At 40.5% G+C, this 22,964-nt stretch overlaps 1 protein-coding gene across 3 annotated transcripts in view; it reads left to right on the forward strand.

Annotated features, from left to right (window-relative positions):
* Positions 1 to 5,373: 5,373 nt before the first annotated feature.
* Positions 5,374 to 22,964, forward strand: part of LOC140196271 (UAP56-interacting factor-like) — a 30,749-nt gene continuing 13,158 nt past the window's right edge. Inside the window, exons 1-6 of one of the 3 annotated variants that reach the window (XM_072255182.1) lie at positions 5,402 to 5,505; positions 9,523 to 9,626; positions 13,391 to 13,534; positions 20,009 to 20,163; positions 22,534 to 22,640; positions 22,860 to 22,956. In XM_072255182.1, coding sequence (XP_072111283.1) covers positions 13,486 to 13,534; positions 20,009 to 20,163; positions 22,534 to 22,640; positions 22,860 to 22,956 — 408 coding nt within the window. In that variant the 5' untranslated portion in view covers positions 5,402 to 5,505; positions 9,523 to 9,626; positions 13,391 to 13,485. Of the gene's footprint in view, positions 5,506 to 9,522; positions 9,627 to 13,390; positions 13,535 to 20,008; positions 20,164 to 22,533; positions 22,641 to 22,859; positions 22,957 to 22,964 lie in introns of all 3 variants that reach the window. The other 2 variants (XM_072255181.1, XM_072255180.1) reach the window with 2 other exon arrangements.

A 22,964-nucleotide genomic window follows, 5' to 3' on the forward strand; every position in this document is an offset into this window, starting at 1 on the left:
GGAACGACCTCCCGTGCCGCCAAGTGTTGTATCTTGGTGGAATATGGCCGAAGTCCAAAAGTAAAAAGTTCAATATCCGGTCTACAAACACGTTCCTCGATCGTATTCCCTCGATTCCTTCATGCTCACTGTCATTCCTGACTGCAACTGAAATGCATCTATGGCTTCTGTTTCCATTGATACAGCGATGATTTTAACTATTCTTTTAAATGTGAGTTGTGCTTCAGTTAGGAGCCATTTTTGAATGTGATCTTGTAAGCTTCCACAAACTAAGTAATCTCTCAGTGCATCAAGCCCAACACTGAATTGACAATGCCTTGACAATTTCTTCAATTTAGCCAAGTAAGCTGAAATGGACTCCCCTTCCTTTTGATTCTGCTTATGAAACCTAAAGTGTTCGGCAATCAACAACGTTTTTTGTTCAAAATGTTCCCACATCATGTTCACAATATCAGCAAGGCTCATTTCGGTTGGTTTGGTTGGACTAGTTAATCTTCTAAGCAAACGTTCCTACCCATTGCACTCAGAATCACTAACACTTGTTTTTCTTTCTTTTCAAATCTTTTTATTGTTATATTATACAGAAAAAATAACATGAGTACATTGAAGTAACAACACTTACAATGTCTCGAAAAAGACATTATCTTAAAGATTGAAAAAAAATTTTGTGATAACAAAAAAAACCTACTAAGCAGAAAAGTGAGAAAAAAAGAACCCATTAGGTGTACAACCCCGGAGTCATGTGTCATACAAAAAGCTTCTAAAAATAAACATCAAACCGCCAGCAAGAAAAGAAAATACACTAAAAAATTTACAATCAGATCATGGAAAAATTATATCAATTAGCTCAAATGATAATAATGAGCAAATGAGCCCCATCTTTTCTCAAAATCAAATAAAGGTTCAAAGGTTTGACTTCTAATTTTCTCCAAACTAAGACATAGCATCACTTGAGAGAACCATTGTGACAAAGTGGGAGCTGATGTATCCTTCCACTTCAACAAAATGGCCCTCCTAGCTAAACACTTGTTTTTCATTAGCTATGAAATTTGTTTCAAAATAATACTCTATTTGTTCAGTATACATCATCCAGTTATCTGTTGTGTAATCAAATGTGTCTATCTCTCCAATATGGCAAGCCATTTCTGCTTTTAAAAAAAATTATTATTACTATCACCCGGTACTCACCGTTTATGAATCTGTGGCCATACTCATTACTTGTTAATTTAATCTCTTTTCTGAATTTTTTTCTAAACTTGAATGTCTCTCTCCCCTTCTGAAGAAAAATGTGCTGCACTTCAACAGGTCTCAGGTTCGACTTAAAACTTCATCATCACTGTTATGTCTTGTAACTCCAGAAACTAATTGAAAGAACAACACAGGAGCCGGGATACTTGTTTATTTATTTATTTTTTCTTTTTCTTAGTGAGGCGCCCACATATGATATGATGGTGCAATGATGTATGCCATTCACATACTTCTTACATATAACCCATAATAAATTATGTAAACAAACAAAATACTTAATTAAACAATATATTTGATCTGCAATACATCTGCAGCATGCTACCACCCACACTGGACCCCTTACAATTAATCTACCAACACTACCAATCAACGGATGACATGTTAGCCAAGCTCCACACACCGATCTCACCTCTGCCCCTCTGACCATCAACACGGGTACCCCTCACAGCTGTGTCCTAAGCCCCCTCCTTTACTCTCTGTATACCTATGACTGTGTCACCACAACTCCAATCTGCTAATTAAGTTTGCTGACTATACTACACTGATTGGCCTAATCTCAAATAATAATGAGGCAGCCTACAAAGAAGAAGTCATAACCCTGACACTGTGGTGTCAAGAAAACTATCTCTCCCTCAATGTCGCAAAAACAAAGGAGCTGGTTGTGAACTACAGGAGGAATGGAGACAGGCTAACCCCTATTGACATCAGTGGATCTGGGGTTGAGAGGGTGAACAGCTTTAAGTTCCTCGGCATAAACATCACCAGGGATCTTATATGGTCTGTACATATTGGTTGTGTGGTGAAAAAAGCATAACAGCACCTCTTTCACCTCAGACAGTTGAAGACGTTTGGTATGGGCCCCCAAATCCTAAGGACTTTCTACAGGGACAGAATTGGGAGCATCCTGACTGGCTGCATCACTGCCTGATATGGGAACTGTACCTCCCTCAATCGCAGGACTCTGCATTGAGCAGTACGGACAGCCCAGTGCATCTGTAGATGTGAACTTCTCACTATTCAGGACATTGTAAAGAGGGCCCGAAGGATCACTGGGGACCCGAGTCACCCCAACCACAAACTGTTCCAGCTGCTACCATCTGGGAAATGATACCGCAGCACAAAAGCCAGGACCCACAGGCTCCGGGACAGCTTCTTCCACCCGGTCATCAGACTGATTAATTCATGCTGATACAAGTGTACTTCTATGTTATATTTTTGTACATACTACTTATTACAAATGACTATAAATTGCACATTTAGACAGAGACATAACGTAAAGATTTTTACTCTTGTATATGAGGGATGTAAGTAATAAAGTCAATTCAATATTCCTCAAGTATTATGGACTACAGGTGGGGGAGTGGAGGGGGATGAAGTGAGAAGGTGGCAGGTGATAGATGGAAAAAGTAAAGGCTGAAGATGAAGGAATCTGACTAGAGAGGAGAGTGGACTATCGCAGAAAAGGAAAGAGGGGGCACAAAGGAATGTGATAGGCAGGTGAAGAGAAAGGGCAAGAGGGGGAACCAGAATCTGGAAGGAAAAAGAGAGATGATTCACCAGATTCATTTTTCTGGGATTGAAGTTTATGTATGATCATAACGTACACCAGGCCTATGCTCTCTGAGGTTTGAGAGAATTAGAAGTGATCATATTCACAATTCCAAAACATTTTCTGTTCTTGATATATAGTTTATATTCCCTTGTCTAGGCTGTTTGAAACCAGGGATTACAATCTCAAAATAAGAGTTTAGTATTCAGTAATGAAATGAGAAGTGATGTCTGCAACCAATTCATTGTGAATCATTGTAATTGCAGCCAGAAGGGCTGAGAGGTTCAAGCTTTATGAAAGAGAATAGTATTGTATATACTCTTGTTTCTTTGTATCATCTGGCTTCAAATGAACCAGCCAAGAGATTAGTAAAATAATTACAAAATCCAACCAGCCTCCACATTCAAACATCTTCCTTTGCAATCTCCCTTAATGACTCTCAGGTATTGGTGATTTGCTCTGCCTACCACTCCACATCTTGGGCACTTTTCCATGCAATATTCCGTCTGGGTAGATTCCAACCCGATGGCTTGAACATTGATTTCTCGAACTTCTGGTAATTACCCCATCCTTTCCTTCACCCATTCCCCATTCCTGTTTCCTCTCTCATCTTATCTCCCTACCTGCCCATCACCTCTCTTTGGTGCCCCTCCTTCTTTTTCAGATTTCCATGGTCTTCTATCCTCTCCAATCAGATTCCTCCTTCCCCAGCCTTTGATCTCCTTCACCAATCAACTACTCAACCCTCCCCCCCTTCCATTTTCACCTATCACCTGCATCACTTCCCCACTCCCACCCCCCCCCGCCCACCTTCTTGCTCTGACTTCTCTTTCTTTCCAGTCTTGGTGAAGGGTCTCGGCCCAAAACATCGACTGTTTATACTTTTCCATAGACACTGCCTGGCTGCTGAGTTTTTCCAGTAATTTGTGTGTGTTGCTTTGGATTTCCATCATATGCAGATTTTCTCGTGTTTGTGAAACCACAAACATTGACAATTTCTGTTGTGTATTTAATATTTGAATAATCTTTTGAATACGTGAGACGTGAGAAGCACAGAGGAACATCTGGAGAAACTTCTGAAATGCCTGCTTCGCTGCCGCTGCCACTGTGCGATCGAGAATCTCTGGAGGGGAAGGCCCCAAATCCTTGACTTTGCCTATTACCTGTTGCCAGGGCCGGGGTCAAAGCGCTTAGCAGAGATGGTGCTCGGTGCTCGGTGTCAAAGGGCTGTTCAGAGGCTCGAAATTTTCAGACGTACTCAAGAGTCGGCTGTGATCGGGTGCTTCCAGGATGCTGCATCGGCAAGTTTGCGGCGCTGGAGGTTCATGGCAGGGAGAGTTTTTTTTTCTTCCTTCTACCGTCTGCGTGAGATGATGGGACTTTCGAGAGACTTTGAGACTTTTTTTTACTGTGCCCATGGTCTGTTCTTTATCAAGTTACGGTATTGCTTTGCACTGTTGTAACTATATGTTATAATTGTGTGGTTTTTGTCAGTTTTTTTTAGTCTTGGTTTGTCTTGTGTTTCTGTGATATCATTCTGGAGGAACATTGTATCATTTCTTAATGCATGCATTACTAAATGACAATAAAAGAGGACTGTGTGTCCTCATAATTTAACCTAATCTAATATATATTGTTTAGTTCAGCATTGTTTGTTTAAATAATTCATCACAGGTTATATATATAAAGATATGATTGCATACGTCATCGCGCCACCATGTGATACGTGCGTGTCTCGCTGAAAGTAAGCACAAAGTTACTCACATTTCGGACTTCCGCGTCGTCCTTTGCATTAATTTAATGTTTTGATGTTACAAGTCATAACAGTTTATTTTGTTATCTATTCTACCTCTCCTGCTGTCGTTTTCCAGCATTATTTGTTTTTGATGTCAATGAAAAAAAGATTAATTGGAAATAAAGAGTATGAGTGGAATACAAGACGCAAAGAAATGCCACCAACATCCTAGAATGGGAATCCCATTTGTGCAATGTTGCATCAGCTGAAATCCACGCTTGAGTCAACAAGGTGAAGAGTTCATCATGTTTCCAGCGGCACTGGTGTAGCCTAACCAGCTGAATATTCAAAGTCATAAACACAAGAGACTCTGCAGACACTGGAAATCTTAAGCAACGTCTATGGAAGGAAATAATGAAGTCCTGATGAAGGCTCTCAGTCGAAAACATCAACTATTTATGTCCCTCCATGGATGCTGCCTGACTTCCTGAGTTCCTTCAGCACTTCGTTTCTATTTCAGAGCATTTACAATATTTTTGTTATGTATACCAATGAGTTAGACTAAGAAACATTTTATGTCTAATGAGAAATTAATTTTCATTAAATCGTTTTGTCAACTGCCACTGGCGTTAATTTAAACCCGACACAACTATCGCATACCTCCTCTCTCGGTAAATTTGCGGGATGACGTCTGCCCTGACGTAACAGTACCGCCCAGCGAGGAGTTGGAGGTGGAAATGGTCAGCATGGAACGTATTCCGCCCTAACGGGATGACGTCTACACTGACGTAACAGTATCGCCAAGCGAGGGGTTGGAGGTGGAAATGGTCGGCATGGAACGGAGTACGGCGGTAACGGGATGACGTCTGCCCTGACGTAATAGTACCGCCAAGCGAGGGGTTGGAGGTAGAAATGGTCGGCATGGAATGGAGTACGGCGGATACGGGACCTGACAAATTGGACATGTCTTTGGGTAGGCTGCTGGCTCCACTGTGTACCTGCCTTTGCCTTGCGTTTGCTTTGACTGAAAGAGCGGAGAACTGATACCCTCCAATTGAAATGTATGCTAAATTGAGATCGTGGCCTGGCCAGTTTTGGGATACGGGGACAAGGAAGGAATTTTAATGGCAGAGTGAAGAAAAATGTGCCTGGCTACGTAGGTGTGAATTGAGTTCGCTGAAGTTTTAAATATCGTTCTGTAGTTTTCATTTTGACCCAAATTGTGTCTCAGATTTCTCTAATCTCTAGAATGACAAATTTTCATTATTTTATAATTGGCAAAGCTTAAGATGTTTTACATTAAATATTAATGTTTTGTAAAGAATAGTACACTTAAACATGCTAATTCAAACCGTGAACATTAAATTATCTAGAATTCTGATCATCTGATCACTGAAGATGTGTCGAATAAACCCCGTTGATACTATTTTTCTTTGACTTTCCCTCCACCCGTACTGTCACCACCACCAGTAGCCATTTAAAGAATTTACATGAAAGTAGATTTTTTTTAATCTTTCAATTGTAATGCTGAATGTATTAAGAATGTCCGTAGTGTCTGTATTGCATGATTAGAAATGAAAGAAATAACTGCTTAGCAGAAACAAGAGAAAATCTGCAAATGCTGGAAATCCAAGCAACAAACACAAAATGCTGGAGGAATTCGGCAGGCCAGGCAGCGTCTATATCTATGGGAAAGGAATACAGTCGACATTTCGGGCCGAGACCCTTAAATAAGCAGAACAACCAGCCTGCTGAGTTCCTCCAGCGTTTTGTGTGATTATGTTTAACAGCTTTGTTTTGCTAAATATACATTGTAGGGAGCATGAGCAAATTTATAGCTGTGATGGCTACATCTGAAAAGTGAGAAATTAAAGTGGATATGAAACAATCATTATCCAATTTCTTAAGATTGGCTTCTTCAAGCTGTGGTTTATTAGCCCATTATTTGGTGCTGTCTGTCATTGATTCTCTTATGGGTTTTGGATTTACTGAGTATGCCCACAAGAAAATGAATCTCAGGATTGTGTATGAAATATATGTACTTTGATCATAAATTTACTCTGAAGTTTCGAGCTTTGAATGACTCTGTTTCTATTTGTATTATGCTGGAAGTCTTTTGAAGCTTTCTAGGGTCAAATAACATTCACATTTCAAGTCAAGTCAAGTCACTTTTTATTGCCATTTCAACCATAACTGCTGGTACAGGGCAGCTCCGTAGTGTAGTGGTTAGCACAACACTTCAGAGTACCAGTGACCTGGGTTCAATTCCTGCTGCTGTCTGTAAGAAATGTGTATGTCTTCCCCATGACTGTGTGGGTTTCCTCCGGGTACTCTAGTTTCCTTCCACAGTCCAAAGACATACTGGTTGGTGGGTTAATTGGTCATTGTAAATTGTCCTGTGATTAGGCTAGGGTTAAATCGGGGTTTGCTGGGCGATGCGGCTCAAAGAGCCAGAAAATAAACTTTTAAAAAATATTGCAGCTGGCTGCTGTATAGTTCTGGCATTACATTGTAGTTGAGTGGTCATGTTGGAACTATGGAAAGCTGTTGAGCCCTTTAGCAACTTCAGTTGATATGTCTAATGATCCTCCAAACACTGTAAAAGCATATGCTCTTGTATTAGCCATTACCACCCTGGGAAAAAGGCAGAGGCTGTCTACTCTATCTCTGCTCTTACTATCTTTTATACTTCTGTCAAGTCACCTCTCATGCTCCTTTGTAGGAAGAAAAGCCCCATTAAGCTCAGCCTTTACATAGTGTTACAGTTCAAGCTCAAAGCAGATTTATTATCAAAGTACATATGAAGAAAGGTGGGTGGGGGAAGGGGGCCAGAAGAAGAAGGAATCTGATAGGAGAGGAGAGTGGACCATGGGAGAAAAGGAAGGAGGAAGAGAACCAGAGGGAGGTAATGGGCAGGTAAGGAGAAGGGAAGAGGTAAGAGGGGAGGCAGAATGGGGAATGGAAAAAGGGGAGAGAGGAGAAAATCCCTATTCTGGATCCCCTCTTGCCTTTCCCTTCTCACTTGCCCATCACTTCGATCTGATGACCTCCTCCTCCTTCCCTCCTTCCCTTGCTCCCGTGGTCCACCCTGAAATGTTTCATTGGTGATTTTCATTGTTATAAAAAAAAAAGGTTCCTCCATTGTCATCGATGAAGACCTCGACACCATTAGTACTTTTTTTTACGAGGTCGAGTTGCTAGCTCAACGCTCAACCCAGCATGGATGGAGAACGTGCAAGGGAGCCGGCCGGATTCGAACTCGGGACCTTTCGCCCCGAAGTCCAGTGCTGATGCCACTACACCACCAGCCGGCTTTAAATGGTGTCAAGACTAGCGCTTGATTTGGATTTAAGTGAGGGAGAGTTGCACAGCGTCAGCCTCACTCTCTCTTCCCAATTCCCATCTGGATCCAGTGGCAAGACAAGAGTCGACACGGCTGGAGATGGGACTAGACGCAGTGGATGACCAGGATGTTTTCTGTGTCTTGTCGTGCTCTACACGTTCCACAACGCTTGCAGAGACCGCCTTCTTGCCGTAGGACCTTCCATTGGCCTCATCCGCTCAATCCACCTCCGGTCTGTCTTCACATGCTGGGTTCCATTGTAATATATGCATCATGAGGCAACATCTGAGGATTTTTGGTGATGCTCTTCAATGATCTATCATTTGTTCACTACTGAAGATGCATTTTCTCCAATTCCCAACAAAATTAATACTATTCTAATATGGCTTCATTAACAACTTCTGTTGTTTGTCTCAAACTGTTCTTTCCGTCAGGTCTGATGCTTAATAACCTGATGGTGATGATGACGTCAACTCAGGCTTGAGAGGCCAGCGTTGGGCATTTTCATGCCTTACAAGGCGCAGAACGAAAGACTGTGTGGCGCGCCTCTCCTCACACAGACATTTTGCAGTATTTTTCTTTTTTATTTTGCAAGGTTGAGTTGCAAGCTCAACACTCAACCTGGCACAGATGGAAAGCGTACTCGGGAACGGCCCGACTGAATTCGAACCCAGGAACCTCCGTTCTGGAGTCCGGCACTGATGTCACTGCGCCACCAGCCGACCAGATCCAAAATGATTTGTAACTTTTCTCCAATATAGCTCATGCTTATTCCAACACCTAGCATACAGTCCCTATTGGTGACTTATAAAGAACCTAGCACACAAATGTTAGAAGTGTTGCATGGCGTGTTACTGCTTCGAGAAATTTCCAAACTGAAGTATGGATTGAGTTTATCGCTGCAAGGCAGCTGATACAGTGGCACTTTCAGATAAGCATTAACTTAGTGGACCAGAATTTGAGATGCATGTTGTGACTGAATGAAGTTATCGGAAAGACATTGAAAATGGTGAAACTAGAAGTCTTTATTCAGCACAACATGCAGGCATCATTCTGGAGACACTCACGGTGGAGCTTCACAAAACCAAAGGTGCATCACATATTTATACCCTTCAGATAAAAGGTAACAGGAGCTAATACAATAGAATTCCAATAGTTACAATTACATTGTTTCCTTCAATATTTTGAGTTGACAATGCTTCCTTTGAATTGCATATCTACAGTGACAGATGCCTTTGAATGTTCAAATGCCTCTTGTCTCAAACTAATTCACACAACTAGTCTAAAAATGTCTGGAGGCAGAAATCCCAGATACCCAAAATTAATGTTGTCAAGGGGTGTCTCTGAGAACACAAATATGATAAGTGCTCAACGGCTTATTAATTGTCTATGCCTGACCTCATCCATCCGGTCTGGCAGCTTGAACTCAAGTCACAATGGTGCAACTAATTTAGCCATGTTGCCTGGTTTGATGCAAACCAATTAATACAACTCCCATTGCTTAATGTTTTGCTCATGCATATGCAAATGCATCATGGTCACCATTTTGCAAGGCAAATCTCTTGGTCTGTGGGCTTCAAAGTTCAAAGTACATTTATTATCAAAGTATGTATACAGTATACAAACTTGAGATTCATCTTCTTACAGGCAACCACAGAACAAGAAACCCAAAAGAACCTATTTAAAAAAAAGACCGGCAGACATCCAATGTACAGAGAAGGGAGAAAAAGCATATCGTTCAAGCAATAAAAGTAAGCAAACAGTATTTAGAATGAAAGTGAGTCCTCAGGCACAAAGCCTGGAGCAGGCCCTCAGCCTCAGAACAGGCCTGGCCCTTTACTCCTGTCTGGTCACCCTGCCTTTTCAAATCATTTGGCCTGGCATTGAAATCAACCAAAGATCAGGTCATTCCTCGCTCTATGATACTGCATCAACCCAGCACTTAGAGTAATCAAACCTTGCTCCCAGTTTAGGTGGACATCAGTTTACAGCTTGCAATTTACAATAAGAATTGAAGCCTGATTCTTGTTTGAAATAATATTTGCTATATTCACATAACTCCAGAATACTCCCTGACAATAAAAAATGCAGAAACTATCACTTATTGCTGTTATGAATTGTGCCCATAAGACTGGAGTAGACAGACTTTCGAAAACATAAACAAGTTTGAGGCTATGTTGTAAGTGAATTGTTGGATATGGAACACCTTTTAGCATTTATGGGGTAGTGTTAGCAGGTATTTATACTGACAAAAACCAACTAGTCTTCAAAAATAAACCTAATTAAGTGTAAAGTAAAAACAGTAATTGGTTTTGAAATTAAAAAATGCATCAACAGAGCACAGGCTACTAGCCTACAGCAGGAGGCTGGCTGTTGAAGATATTGTTTATAAAGTGATGTTGCCGTGAGGCGTTCTTGCCTGCATCAGCCAAACATAAGACAGTGGGCTGTGTTAACTGACCTACAACAAACAAAGCAACTGCAGCTGATTTATTTTGCACCCTTCGAAGTTCAAAGACTGATTATCAAAGTACATATGTCACCATATAAAACCCCTGAGATTTTTTTTGCAGGCATTCACAGTAAGTCCAAAAAACAATAGAGTTTATGAAGGACTATACCTAGCGGATGGACAAGCAGCCAATGTGCAAAAAGACAAGCTGCAACTACAAAAAGAAAGAAAAATTAATAAATAAATAAGCAATAAATATCGATAACACAGATCAAGAATCCTTGAAAGTGAGTCTATAGGTTGTGGGAGCAGTTCAGTGATGGGGCAAGTGAAGTTAGATGAAGTGCCTGATGATTGAGGGGTAAGAACTTTTCCTGAACCAGGTGTGTGAGTCCTGAGGTGCCTTTACCCATGATGGATTTCTTCCAGAGACCAAGAAGGGCTGCCAGACGAGACCAAATTTTGTTACTCAGTATATCAAACATGATCATACAGATATTTCGCTCTATCAATAACTGGGATATTTGTATACTCAAAAACATCCCTTACAACACTAATCTTGGGCATCTGGTTCTGTCCTGAAAAGCTTATTGACCATCTGTTTGAATTAGTTTGGCACAAAGATGTGTGAACCTTCAGAAGTGTCTTGTTAGGTACAATATGCTCCCACTATTAATATGTACTTCAAAGACACCATTTGTCAGACATAAGATATTGAAGTAAGTGATGTCATTGTGGTTTTTGAAATTGTATTGAGTCACTTACTGTTAGCATTGTTCTTAATAGTATAAAAACTTGATGGATTTTGAATTTTTGAGACACTACCAACAGGGTTTCCAAGAGGACACGTGCTTGTTCTGATGAATAAAGACTATAATATCCACCAGTTTCTCCAGTCACAACATGCATAAAATTAGATTTTATTTTCAGTGGCAAAGGAATGGGGATAACTACTGACTTCAAAATGAAAATTGCCCATTAAAAGTATTGCTAGACTGAATTTCTCTAAAAGCTGCCTGCTGTCAGAGATCAGTATCATTGGAAGTCAGGTGCTCTACAGGAGTGATGTCATCAAACTGAGTAGCAAATCACACAAGATTAATCTACATGTTAAATTAGAATCAGAAGGATCATAAAGCATAGATTATGATTCTATAACAGATATTGCTTTGCTATTGGAACTCAGCAGGTCAGGCAGCATCTCTGGAGGGGAATAAACAACATTTCAGACCGAGACCTTTCATCAGGATTGGAAAGAAAGAGTGAAGAATTTAGAATAAAAATGTCAGCAAATCCAAAGTGGCCTGGAGGAACTATCTATGTGTGTCTGTGTGTGTGTCAGCCAGCTGCAGTGGCTGGGGCACGTGATAAGGATGCCCCCGTGTCGGGTACCTTGCAGAGTGTTAAATGGCCAGCTACATCATGGTCGACGCTCAGCTGGAGGGCTGAAGAAGCACTATAAGGATCAGATGAAGAATGCTTTAAGGAAGTGCAAGATCAGACCGGAGGACCTGGAGGACATTGCTGCTGACCGTGCCACTTGGCGACAGCTGTGTAGGGATGGGGTTCATATTCTGGAGATCGGAAGAACAACCAGAAGACAGCAGAAGAGAGCCAGGAGAAATACAGCCATGGTTGCCACCACGACCACCACCACTATCACATATACATGTCCCACCTGCAATGGAGCTTGTGGGTCCAGGATAGGACTGTATAGGCATCAAAGATCTCACCGTTAAAGGAGTGGATGTCATCATCAGATTTCGATGGCCAACCGAAGGAGGAGTGAGTGTGTGTGTGTGCGCGCGCACACAGACATATACATGCTTACATACTTTCTGGTCTTACGGAACAGCTTGTGCAATTCTGCAAGTTGTTTTTAATTTTGAATCTAGATATGTCAAGGCTTCTGGCAACCCAATTGCTCTGGGTTAGTGTAACTTACAACTACATTTCTGATGGGTGCTGTTACTGCTCTTCAGCCTTTAATGTTTGTTAACGTATCATTTGATGTAGAAGTATGCAGAATTGTTCCTGAAATATATCTGGTGATTTTTATATATCTCATACTTATCTCATCTGCTGCAGTTGAATACTCTGATGCTATTTATTAGCAATGATAGAACTTGTTTAAGTCCAATTCTCCATTATAGCTAAGGTGGCCAAGATTCTGGAATGTTAACATGAACGTAGAACAGTACAGCTCTTTGGTTCACGTTGTCTATATTGGCAGTGATGTCAAATTAAACTAAACCTACATGCTTACACATGATCCATATCCCTTCATTCCCTTTATGTTCAAGCGCCTGTCTAAATGCATCTTAAATTCCACTATCATTTCTGCTTTCATAATCACTCCTGACAGTATATTCTTGCGATGTACTACCTTGTGTGAAGGGAGAGGGGAGAAAAAAACCTTACCCTGCACATTTCCTGTAGCTTCACCCTCTGTTCCCTATTGTTTGACATTTGAATCCTGGGGGGAAAAGACTGACCTATCTATGCCACTCTCAATTTTATAATCAATGTCTCCCCTTCTGTTCCAGAGAGAACAGTCCAAGTTTATCCAACCTCCTTATAGGTCGTACTCTCTAAACTGTTGTGCACCCTTTCCAAAGACCCACATCCTCCCTGTAAAGCGGCAACTAAAACTGCACTTACCATATTCCAAACATTGTTTGACCAAAGTTTTATACCATATGACTGATGGAGGCAAGTATGCAGTACGTCATCTTTATCATCCTATCTACTTGTGTTGCAATTAGCGGGAAGCAGTGGACTTGCCCCACATTCCTCTGATGAGGAAATGCCAATCATATTTATGTATTTGAATTTCTGGTGTCACTGTGCAATTAAATATTACAGAAAGAGAATAATTTGCTATTTAACAATGTGAGCATGATACCTTCTGAAATGAACCTCCAGATGGTCCTGAGTTGTATTAAATTAATTTGCTTTTAAATGACCCATATTTTCAGCATGTGACCTGTTGAATGATGACTGTAGCAAGAGTAATATTTATTGTTCATCCTTTAACTGTGAATTACGTTTTGTGTACCACAGATGATATAATTAAACTGAATAAAAGGCAGCGTAATGTGAAGAAATCTGTACCACGTAGAGGAAAACAGACATTAAATCGCTCTTCCTATTCAACAATGCAGCTGAAACGGTCAAGCAATTGGCGTGGAATCCCACAACGACCCGGTAAGTTTAGAAGTTGTGGAGCTGCTGGTCACTTGAAGTACCTTTGATCTGAAATCACTGTCTCTGCAAATTGAACTTTTGGAATGCTGGAGCAAAATCAGAGACTTGTCATTTAATATCAAGATATAAACACTTTTTATTTGAAGCATAGCTTGTGTTTTGTTTAAGTTGCATTTCTCCAATTGCAAATAGTAATAATGGCAATACTCGAAGATTTTATCATCTTTGAGCAGTCCTTCAGAATCTTAAAAATTCATCAGAAATCTTTAAAAGAGCCATTGATAAATGCGTATCATTGAGCCATAAGAACTATAATGTTTCTGGTCTTAGTCTCTACTTAATGACAGCTGATCTTTGCCAGAGCAGATGTAAGCTTATTAAGTTTGCTGTTGAAAACAGAAAGCGTTTTAAAACAGGAAGCTCCTCTAATCTATCAACGACAGTTGGACAATGCACAAGGGTATTCTAGGCGTGCCATTTATAAACAAACACTGCAAATTATTTGAGGGATGCAGCCACTGGGTACTATTAGCATCATTAGTGTGCGCTGCTGCTATAAGGGGACAAATATTTTATTTTGACGATGCTGAGTCCAGGTTATTTAAAGCTGTTATACCCAGTTATACTGAATGCTTCTAAAATGTACTATATTGTTCCATTATCTTCTCTGACAGCATGTTCCAGATTTCAACCACTCCCATGTGTTTATAAACACAAACCCTGCCCCTTGGGTCACCTTTAAAACACCTCCTTCAATGCTGCCTTATATTTGTGCCAACTTCATAGAGGCGAAAGCTCTCGCTTACAGCGATATAACCTCTCACTTCAGTTGTTACCCTTGTAAATTGTTTGTGTATTTTCTCAAGTTCATCAAAGTGGAGAGACCCTGTCTACCACTAATAAGTTTGTTTCCCAGCAGATTCCATCCCCCTCACCTTCTCATTCAAAACTAGCTTGTACCACAGGTGTCCATTTTGTGGCTGTGCTGTACTCCCAAGCTCCAGCACATCCTGCTTATGCCTTTGTAGGTTTATATAAAGATAAATGCAAACAGTAAACGCTTCTCCGCAACATTATAGAGATTTTACTTTAAATTCTGTGATTGATAAGTTGTGGACATCATTAGCAGGACCAGGATTTGAAGCCTCAATAAATGCCTCTTCATTTGAGGAGCAATTTAGAGTTGGCCCCATTGGTATGGGTTGAATTCTCAAGTCAACCAGTTAGTGTAGGAAAAGGTGACTTCTTTCCACCTTAATCATTTGTAATAGAACAGCACAGCACAGGAACAGGCCCTTCAGCCTACTGTTGTGCCGAACCAAATAAATTAGTAATCAAATGGCCAGCTAAACTAATCTCCTGTGTACACAATGCCCATATCCTTCCATTTCCCTAGGATCCTGTGCCTAATTAAGTATATCTAATATATCTGTCTCCATCACCACCACAGGCAGCACATTCCAGGCACCTACCACTCTGATTTGGGGGAGAAAAAGCTTGACCCTCAGGTCTCCTTTGAAAATACCCTCTCATCTTGCATGCATGCCCTCTGTGAGAAATTTCAACCCTTGAAAAATACATTTACTGTCTATGCCTCTCAAAGTCTTATAAACCTCTATCAAATCTCCCCTTGGCATCCTCTGCTCCAGAGAAAACAACCCAAGTTTGTCCAGCCTCTTGTTATAGTACATGCCCTTTAATTGAGGACATAATCTGGTAAACCTCTTCTTCACCCTCGAGTCTTTGGAGAGACATCCTTCGTATAATAGGGCGACCAGAACTGCATGTAACATTCCAGATGCGGCCGAACTAGAATCTTATAATGGTACAATATAATTTCCTGGCTACTGAGCTCAGTGCCTTGACTAATAAAGACAAGCATGTCATATGCCTTCTTAAGCCCCCCCCCCCCCCCCCGTCAACCTGTGTAGCCAATTTCAGGGAGCTATGAACTCTTCTCATCGACAGCGTTAAGGGGCTTGCTCTTAGCAGTGTACTGTCTCTTTACATTTGGCCTACCAAGGTGCAACACTTCACATTTGGTTGGGTTACACTCATTTGCCATTTTTCTGCCCATATCTGCAACTGACCTATAACACACTGAATTCTTTGCTAGTCATCTACACTATCCACAACACCACCAATCTTCATATCATCTGCAAACTTACTAACCCACCCCCATTTATATACATTGCAAACAGCCGAAGTTCCTGCAGAACACCACTAATCACAGACCTTCAGCTAGAATACATCCTGTTGACTACTACCCTCTGTTTATGGGCAACCCAGTTTTGAATCCAAGCAGCCAATTCACCATAAATTCCCAGCATCTTAATAAGATGTGTTATTACAAGATACCCTCGCTGGCTTTTTAATTCAAGAATGAGTATAATTATCAAAAAATAATTATCCCTGTTGTCACAGTGGAATTCGAAATCTCAGTTGATCATTAGCAGGGGTTTCTGGTTTGCTACGTGAATAAATCAGCTACAGTTCTCCCACACCCTGGTACAGGTAATTGACATCAGGACCATCCATTTAGCATCTCATGTGGCCCTCAGATCTGGCAAACAGCCTAGAAACTTGGAAACTGGGCCTTTTTGTATCCATTTGCTGCTTCATTCTGGTTGACTCCACATTCCTGGTGGATTAGAGAAAACAGTTTTTAGCGACGTTGCCTCATTGATGGCTAAATCCTAAATGAGAACACTTAGATCAAGTAGAAACTAGGAACTATATGTAAGTGAACACTAATATAGAGAGGATTTGCATGTTTATTTATTTGGAGACACAGCGTGGTAACAGGCCCAACAAGCCCACACCACCTATTTATACCCATGTGACCAATTAACCTAGTGACCCATACGTCTTTGGAATGTGGGAGGAAACCTGAGCACTCTGAGTGGTCACGGGGAGAACGCACAAACTCCTTGCAGATGGTGGTAGAATTGAATCCAAGTTGCTGATATTGTAAAGCATTATGCTGCCCTCATGCAATGGAAAGAGTTTTACATATTTGTCAGGGCATTCCCCATCTCAGGTTATAATGAACCCGTTTTAGAAAAGAACTGATTTTTATTTCAGAAAGCTTTTTTATGTTAGATAATGGCATGCATTTTGCCCAGGGCATTTCTCTCTGCAGTAATGTGAACTATATCACAGGGAACAAAGGTAAGAAGCCACAAGGTAACTACATGCACTGAAAGCAGTGGTCCCCAACCTCCGGGCTGTGAAGAGTGCAGCGGTAGCTGGAATAAACAAGCTAATTAATTAGCTTGTTTATTTTGACTTTTTTCTTAAAGATGTGCTGGGTGAATTCCGGCTAATGCTGCATCGCTGCATTCTTCGCGGCAATGTATCGGTCCGCGGCCCAGAGGTTGGGGACCACTGACTTAAAGGATGCTTGCCTGATAGCCTTCAACTGACAGTAGCCAATTCCATGTAGGGGAGGCAAAATCATTCTTCATGCACAGCCTTTGTACAATTGACGGAATGGGCATTTAAAGTCAAAAACCTTAAACCTGCTTTACAACGTCTGGTTAGCAGCAATCCTTGATTCTGTATACTTCTGAGATCTATACTACCAATATCAGGCATCTGGGCATACTGGAAAGACACCACCAGTGCTGTCGGCATAAAATCCTCTCATTTCACTAGAAGGAATGAGCAAGTCAATATCCTCTCCGAGTTCAACACTGAGGACCAAGTTACATGGTCAGGTTTGTTAAGAAGAAAAGATTCAAAACTAGGGTGAAAGCCTTGAAATGCAGTATCCCAATTGGCTCACGGCCCACAATCACAAGAAGCATAAAGGATGGATAATATGTAACTTCGAGTCTATGCATTGGGAGCACACAAAGAGAAGAAGAAGAAAGCCCTTAACTCTGAGTGGAGTCATCGGGAAGCCATGATGATGGTGTTTTTTTTTTAGCAGACTTTCTTATTTTTACGAGGCCAAGTTGCTAGCTCGACGCTCAACCCAGCACGGATGGAAAGTGCGCAAGGGAACCAGCTGGATTCAAACTCTTAAGCCTTTGCTCCGAAGTCCAGCGCTGATGCCACTACGCCACCAGCCGGCTATTGGGAGCACACAAAAGCCCTGCATAAAAGAAGGGGAGCACACCATCTCAAGTATATCCATCATTTTGCCTGAACTCCCATTTATGGAAAAATCTGTGCTTCCCATACTGGCCTCATTAGTCCCCTTGGAATCCACAGAATTGGAGGGGAATCAAATGATACTTGATCCTGAGAGACTGCTTAAGAAGCATGGAGTTTAAAACTAGTATTGATTTCTTTTAAGCTTGTATGGATTTTGCAAAATGAATATTGTTTTAAAATAGTTCCTATTATATACATTCACTCACTGAACAAGCTAGATATTAGATTACAGTTTACCTTTCACTGGTTCTTATTAAAGTGAAAGGCAAGACTTGTAGGAACAGGAAACTGTGGATGACAAAGGATATTGAGGCTCTGGCCAGGAAAAAATAAAGACAGAGGCATGAGTCCCGTACAGGCAGCTGGAATCAAGTGAATCCCTGGAGAAGAATAAGAGATGCAGAAGAATTCTCAAAGAAATCAGGAAGGGGGAAATGGGATATGAGGTAACTGGCAGGGAAAATCAAGGCAAATCCAAAAAGATTTTTTAGCGCGAAGGAGTAACTAGAGAGAGAATAGGGCCCTCGTGGTCAAAGGGAAAACTTTTGTATGGAGCTGCAGTGGACAGGCAATTCCTTAATGAATATTTCTTCTCAGTTTATATGATGCAGAAAGACACAAAGACTTCAGTACTTGGAAAAGTAAATGGGGAGATCTTGGCGATAGTGTACATTACAGTAGAAGTGCAGAGAACTGTGGGAGGCTTGAGATAAAATTACAAGAGCCTTGACAGAGATATTTGCATTATTGTTAGCCATGGGTGAGGTACTGGTAGAAAGTAGGAAACATTGTGCCTTTATTTATGAAAGGCTGCAAAGAAAAACCTGGGATTTATAGGCAAGTAAATGTAACTATGGTGTATGGTTAGGTTACTGGAGAAGATTCTGAGGTATAAGAGGTGTAGTCAGCATTGTGCATGGTAGATCATAGTTCAAGCTTGATTGAATTTTTTTGATAGTGACTAAGAATGTTGATGAGGGCAGGGTGGTAGATGTGGTTTATTAATGAATGGCATTCAGTAAGGCCTTTGATAAGGTTCCACGTGGTAGGCTGCTTTGGGAAGAGCTAGTTAAATAGATACATAATAGGCTTGATGGCAAAAAGCAAAGGGTGATGATGAAAGGTTGGTTGTTTCTCAGGTTGGAGAGCCATGACTAATGGTGTGCCTGGGGTCAGTGCTGGACCCATTATAGTTATCTATAGCAACAGCTGGGAAAATATTATACAAGGCATGCTTAGTAAATTTGCAGATGTGGACAGTAAGGGAGGTTATTAAAAATTACAGGGGGGGATCTTGATCAGCAGACTATGTGCAGAGGAATGGCAGATGGAGTTCATTTTGAGTGCAGTGTGAGATGTTGCGTTTTGGAAAGTCAAATCCAGGAAGGAATTTCACAGTGAATGGCAGGGCTGTGGGGAGTGTTATAGACGGAGGGATTGAAAGTGGAGTCACAGCTAGACGTGGTGGTGAAGAAGGCATTTGACGTGCTGATCCTCAGAGGTCAGGACATTAAAACTAATAATTAGAGGTCATGGTGTGGTTGTACAGGTAGCTAGCGAGACCGCACTTGGAGTATTGTGTTCAATTTTGGTCACCAGGCTATAGGAATGATGCCATTAAACTAGAAAAAGTACGGAAAAGATGTACATGGATGTTGCCAGGATTTGAGACTGAGTTACAGGAAGAGGTTGGACAAGCTGGTATTTCATTTCTTGGAGTGTAGGAGATTGAGAGGTGAGGTTACAGAGATATATAAAAACATGAGGATTTCATATAAAATCACTATGGATAAACTTATTTACCCATAGATAGGGTAAACATACTCAGTCTTTTTCCCAGAGTGAGGTTATCAAAACCAGAAGCTTGGAGTGAGAGGGAAAGATTTAGGAGAAACTTGAAAGGCCATTTTTTAGATGAGGAGTGGTATCTATGTGCTATCAGTTGCTGGAGGAAGTGGTTGAGGCAGGTAGCAACTTTTTAAAGCAGTGGGCAGGTACATGTATTGGAAAGGTTTAGCAGACAATGGCTAAATCCTGGCTAGTGAGACTAGCTTGTATGGGGCATCTTGGTCAGGATGGGCTAGTTAGATCGAAGGGCTGGTTTCTGTGCTCTGAGCATCTATAACTGGTGAAGGAAGTTCCAGGGAAGTGAAGTATGCTGAAGCTTAATTTTGTATGTACTCAGTGAGATCCAAGAAATCTGCAAGCTTAACATGAAATATGCTTTTAAATGTTTGTGCTGTGTGGTATATTATAAAATATTCAAAAATTATTTTTAACTGCTAATAGGCTAATTTTTTAAAACTATGATAGGAAAAGCTGTGAACAGACAGATCCCTGTTGGTAGAAGGAAAGTTTCTGGACCCCGGAGAAGGCGATTTCAGGGTTTGGTAACTGGTCTGGCAACAAGAAAGGCTTTGATGCTACAGAAATCGATCAGTACACAAAGGTTATCCTTGAGTCATAAGGTAAATTGTGTAGGGTTTTGTTTCTTGGCATTTATTCTTTTGCATTGCTTTATTTGTAAGATGAACTGATTGTACAATAACAAGTTTCCTTTTTGATTTGCTGCCCTAGTTAATTGAAATCCACAGGAATAATGAATATGCTATTTGTACTTCATTCACAGGATGAAACAATAGCCTCAAAACAATTCTTTTAAACACAGATGCCCATTCTGAATGTGTTTTCAATATGAGCAGTATCTCGGCCTTTTGGAACAAATACAGCCAAAAGATCAATGATGAACAAGGCCATTGAACAATAAACTTCCAAACTTTTATTCTTCCATATTTGTTTGATGCAAACTTTTCTAACCAGAACTGCTGGTTGTTGAACAAAATGACTGAGCACTGATAAATGTGCTAAGTGAGATCTTACTCAGTGATACCTCTGCAGAAATAAACAACTTTGTATTCCAAATTGTGTTTTTATCATTTGTTGACAGTAAATATTGGATTATCAAATTTGTAAGGGTTCCAGAGTTTTCTTTAAATGTTAAGAAGGTTACTTTTCATTTCCCTGAAGTAATTGATTTCTTGTTGGGAGATGGCCGTGCAAGTGCAGGATACCTTGTTCAAAGATTCAAAGTACATTTATTATCCCAGTATGTATGCAGTATACAACCCTGAAATTTGTCTTCCCCACAGACATTCACAAAACAAAGAAGGATCATGGAACCAACCCGTTCAAAAATAACATCAAACCTTCTCCGCCCTCCAACACACATGAAAAAAAACACACAAATGTAAACAAAAAAAACAAGTGAAAGCATAGAATATAAAACACAAAATCAAAAGGCATATTTCCGTAAAATTAAGCTCAGTGTTCATTATCCGCATGCCACCCCAATTCAAAAATTGCCCAAAAGTAGTAACAAAAAAAGAGGAACTAGAAACTAGAACACATCAAGTGATATCCAACAATTGCCTCCAATGGTTTCTCTTCTCACGTACCACTTTCCTCCTAGTGTTTTCCCTGAGACCAAAATTGGCCATCTCCCCTTTCTCATGTACTTGCTTGTTTTGTAATACCATTTTAAAGTGCATAATTTTCTGTATGTTTACCAATTATATGAAGTACTACTGCATCGTAACATTTCTTAACTTCTCTGTCTCTAAGATGTCAGGTTGCTTGACTTGCTGAGATGTACTTGATGAAGACAACTTATAATCTTGTTAAAATCCACTCTGCTTGGCTCATCTGCAATTGAAAACCTAGTTCATACTTAGTACTTTTATTGACTTTTCTGATTTATTCCTGGCCAGACGCACTTGGTCTATCCTTAATTTTTAAAATTGAGATCTCCAAGAATCATTTTTTTCCTGCCCTCCTTTACATTGTCCCATTCACTTATCCTGTCTTCGTTCAACACTCTCTTGCTGAAAGAGACATTAAGCAATGTCTTTGTCCCTGCTGTGCAATCCCTTCATAGCCTAGTCCTCTCTTTTGCCTATCATTATTGTACAACCTGTAAACCAGGGTTACGCAAGCTTTTTAATGCCGTGGACCCCATGTTAGGAACCCTTGCTGTAAACCTTCAAGATATCCCAACTTCTCTATTTCCTGGATTTTGATTATCCTTAGTTTTAATCATTTCTCCAATGAAGGTCATTGTTTCATTTGCCAAGTGCTTACGCTCTGAAATTCCCTCTTCAAAGCTCTACCACTCTACCCTTCCTTCCTTTAAAAATCTACCTACAAGTTGTCTTGGGTCCATCAACATAAAAAAAGGTTGGGAACCCCTGCCCTAGATGTATCTGAGCCTAGATAATTGGCAGATTAATTGACTGCGGGAGATGTCCTAAACAAATTCTTTTTCAACATCTGTCATTTAGACTTTTTGGCCTTGGTCATTTACAATTGATCAGAATATTGTCGCCAATTGTAAACTATTTAATACTTTTTCACTGCAGTATTCCTGTCACTTAGTGGTGCAGTTTTTTTATTTGGGAATTCTCAATTCAGTGACTTAATGATTCCATTGTTGTCCAGGTAATTTGTGTAACTCAAATTTACTCTTTTTGTGGTATTAAGACTGGCAAACTGGGACCTTATGAAGGAATGCTGCAAGCTTCCAAAACATTTTTCTAAAATGTTTCCAAGTACATCGTGAATTTATTGAAAGGTGCAAATTAGAACAGTAACTTGCAAAACAAGTTCAAATTTAGCCAGTTATAGTAAATCCTAGACTTAAAGGGAAGTTCAGTATGATAAGTATTAATGGCAAATAATTTTGAGCATAAGGAATCTGATTACATCTCTCTCCTCCCTTCCCCCTCCCATCCTCCTTTTTAGGATGTCTGTATTTGGTGTTGATTTCTTCTAAATGATTTCAGCAGGCTGGACGGAGAACTCCACTTCTGAAAACTACATCAGTATTTGGGCAGAATGAAGGACAGCAAAGATTTATGTCATCATTGAAGCATTCATTGCAGCTAAAGAGGTGAGGAGATGGATGAAGTTGATGGAGGATTCATGAAAATAAAGCAGGGGTTCCCAACCTGGGGTCCGGGGTCCATGGTCCATGGCATAAAAAAGGTTGTGAACCCCTGGAATAAAGGTTTAAGGATGGAATTTATATTACAGCGTTGTGTTGAAATAGTTTTAGATTCATTATGTAAAAAATAATAATTCTCCTTTTATTGCCTTCTCATATTTTCAGGAATTCCATTCAAATGAATTTTCCCAGGATTCCTGTGCAGGCACAGCAAAATAAAGAAGCACGGCAAGCAACTTTTCTTTTCAAAAGAGGCCTAAAGGTATTTAA

This window comes from Mobula birostris, chromosome 4 (genome assembly GCF_030028105.1).
Source record: "Mobula birostris isolate sMobBir1 chromosome 4, sMobBir1.hap1, whole genome shotgun sequence".
Taxonomy (NCBI): domain Eukaryota; kingdom Metazoa; phylum Chordata; class Chondrichthyes; order Myliobatiformes; family Myliobatidae; genus Mobula; species Mobula birostris.